The following is a 3,099-nucleotide window of genomic DNA, read 5'->3' as shown; positions in this document are numbered from 1 at the left end:
TTGCTCTGAGAGTTTTTTCCTTTGTAATCAGATGTTGCTTATTTTGTAATAACCTCTTCACAACTTTGACTTAATAAAAGGATTTGTAACTAAATTGGAATTTAATTTCCAGGGAAATTCACAAGAATCAGTGTGCTATTATATTAAAGTTAGCTTTAACATGCCTCATGAGCTTTGGTTTGCAATGCCTGTTATTCCGCAGTAATTTTCCTTCTAAGGCAGAATTTCTCTTTACTTATTGATTACTCACACACCTCTGGATTTGCTGCATTCCCTGCACTACTACTATTGGATGGAAGAAAATCAAGCCAAAAATACAGAAAAAAATGATGCCACCAAAATTCAACACACTGATCTGAAGCTTCAACAGAGATACAAAACAGAAAAAACAAGCTTTTATTTATTATTTTTTTTTCCCCTCAGAATATGGAAATGGTCCACTAGCTTTAATAAAAATATTTGATTAAAAGGCATCTCTCCCTCTAACCTGCATTTTTATCCTTTTGTTTTGTTTTTTTTTGTTTTTTTTTTGGTAGTGATTCGGCACCTCTGCTGGAAGCCAACTCCTTTTCCAGGCTTGTGGCAAAGCTGGGGAAGGCACTGGGAGTGCCATGAGCTCAGCCCAGGGCCCTGGTGCTGAGGAGGGGTTGCTCATCGCCTTGTGCTATGAGGTGAATGGCTCCTGCTACAAGACCATGCATCCCTTTGGGGTCCAGCTGTCTATTTATCTGACCTGTGCCTTGGGCACGCTGATCACAGTGCTTGGGAACTTACTTGTCATCATCGTAGTTTCCCATTTCAAAGTCTTGCATACCCCCACCAACTTCTTGCTCCTATCCCTCGCCCTTGCTGACCTGCTTCTGGGGCTGACCGTGCTGCCCTTCAGCACTATCCGGTCTGTAGAGAATTGCTGGTATTTTGGAGATGACTTCTGTAGGCTGCACACCTTTCTGGACACGCTTTTCTGCCTCACCTCCATATTTCACCTCTGTTTCATTTCCATTGATCGGCATTGTGCAATCTGTGACCCTTTGCTCTACCCCACCAAGTTCACCGTAAGAGTGGCCTGCATGTACATTGGGGTGGGGTGGGCAGTCCCTATGGTCTACACCTCTGTCTTCCTGTACACTAAAGCCATTGCAGAAGGGCTGGGACATTTTTTGCAAGATAAGCCCTGTGTTGGTAGCTGTCAGCTGCTGTTCAACAAGCTCTGGGGGTGGCTGAACTTCCCAGTATTCTTCTTCCCTTGCTTCATAATGATAGTTTTGTACGTAAAAATATTTGCTGTTGCTAACAAGCAAGCCAGGTTGATAAGCAACATGAAGAAAGGTTTTGAGTCTCAGCTACACATAGGAGCATCTAAGAGTGAAAGGAAAGCAGCAAAGACTCTTGGGGTAGCTGTAGGAATCTACCTGCTGTGCTGGCTGCCCTTTACTATTGACACCATGGTAGACAGTCTTTTGGATTTCATTACTCCCCCAGTTCTGTTTGACATCCTAATTTGGTTTGCCTACTTTAATTCTGCCTGCAATCCCTTGATCTACGTGTTTTCCTACCATTGGTTCAGGAAAGCCATGAAACTAGTCTTAACTCATGGAATCTTTTGTTCCAGGACATCTAAAGTAGACTTGTACCAATAACAAGCAGGGTTTTTGCACACACTGTAGAAAATACTGTAAGCTATATCATAGTATTTCTCATGGTTATCATTTAACATCCAGTCAGCTAGTGTTTTTCTTATTTTCTGTTTTTTTTTTTTTTTAATATCTGGCTTGGGCAGATCCCAGATTTAAATAGACACACTGTTGTATGAATGACCTTCCCTTGTTAAGGTCTTGTGTTTGCTATGTGATGCTGACAAATGCTTGAAACTTGGTTGTAATCAGCTGGAAAAAAAAATAAAAAAAATTCCTTTTTCCATACTGTTCCTGCCTGTTTCTGAAGATATATATATATATATACATTTAAGCAAAGCAGGTGGTGCTGACTTAGCAAGTTACATAGGGTGTATGCCAGTTTTTAAGAACGAAGAGAATAAGGATGCAACTACAGGTGAGATCAAAGCCTACCTAAGGTAGTGGCCAAAAGCAGATGATAAAACAAGATTAATCTGGTATTTTTTACATCATTTTCCTAGCCCACAGTGATATGCTCCTGAGCTAAAGGCTACAAATGGGACATACACCCTAAATTCTTTGGTGGTATCTATTCAGTCCTATGGAAACTTCACCTGTTTCATCAGTGTGTGCAAGGTGACTGCTCCATGCCTTTGAACACCCTTTTGGCCCTTCTCTGTGTCATTTTCGATCCTACTGCATAAAGGAAATAGAAGAAGGGGGGAGAGGGAGGACAGGAACTGCACAGGGTACTAAAACTCTAGATAATAATTGTTATGACTTTATTTTTGTTGCTCTTTGAATTTATTTTCCCTGATAATCCTAAAATTCCATATGCTTTTTTGTTTGTTTGTTTGTTTGCTTCCAGAGTGGGTCTGCTTATGGACATAACATATGCTTATGCTCTTGTGCTGAGCATAAAATGTCAACACAGATTCTCAGTTTTCTTCAGCTGTGTTTATGTGATTCCATAAGGCCAATTTTAAAACTGACATCTGATAAGTTGAGATCTTTGTTCAACACCAAGTTGCATGGTAAAATTTTGTACTATACATAATCAAGTTATTTTCTACCTCACTGTTATGAATATTTTATCAGAAAAAAAAAAATGTAGCCAGCAGCAGTAACTCTTCTGTTAAAAAAAAAAAAAAAAAAAAAAAAAGCATATAAATAACTGTAAAGATTTTATCTTTTTATTCTGCTAATGGTATGTAAAACTATTATTAGTTTTTAATATTTTTCAAATTACAGTGCAACTGCCTTCTAAAAAAAGTCATTCTTATAGTCATCTTATATTCAGTTGCATATTTTCTGAGTGACAAACACTAAGAGAAGAAACAGATATTAGAATCTATTATTAGAATTAGAATTAGATTAGAAATAGAATCTATGATTCTAAACACTAAAAGGGGAAACAGCTACAGAAAGGATGTAACTAATAGTAAGAGACCTGCATAGACCCAATAGCCTGCTGAAAAGCATG

The 3,099-nt window shown here is 38.5% G+C and overlaps 1 protein-coding gene across 1 annotated transcript; it reads left to right on the top strand.

Moving 5' to 3' along the window:
* Window positions 1-611: 611 nt before the first annotated feature.
* Window positions 612-1,746, top strand: LOC309876182 (trace amine-associated receptor 5-like; the record flags this gene model as incomplete). The annotated part of the gene is made up of 1 exon (XM_082756181.1): window positions 612-1,746. The coding sequence occupies one exon, from the start codon at window positions 612-614 to the stop codon at window positions 1,638-1,640; it is 1,029 nt and encodes a 342-aa protein (XP_082612307.1). The 3' UTR covers window positions 1,641-1,746.
* Between the last annotated feature and the right edge of the window lie 1,353 nt (window positions 1,747-3,099).

This window comes from Aythya marila (assembly GCF_965140915.1).
Source record: "Aythya marila genome assembly, chromosome: 3".
In the NCBI taxonomy this organism is placed as follows: domain Eukaryota; kingdom Metazoa; phylum Chordata; class Aves; order Anseriformes; family Anatidae; genus Aythya; species Aythya marila.
The sequence above is the reverse complement of the archived record's forward strand: the minus strand, read 5'-3'. Positions and strand labels throughout refer to the sequence as shown.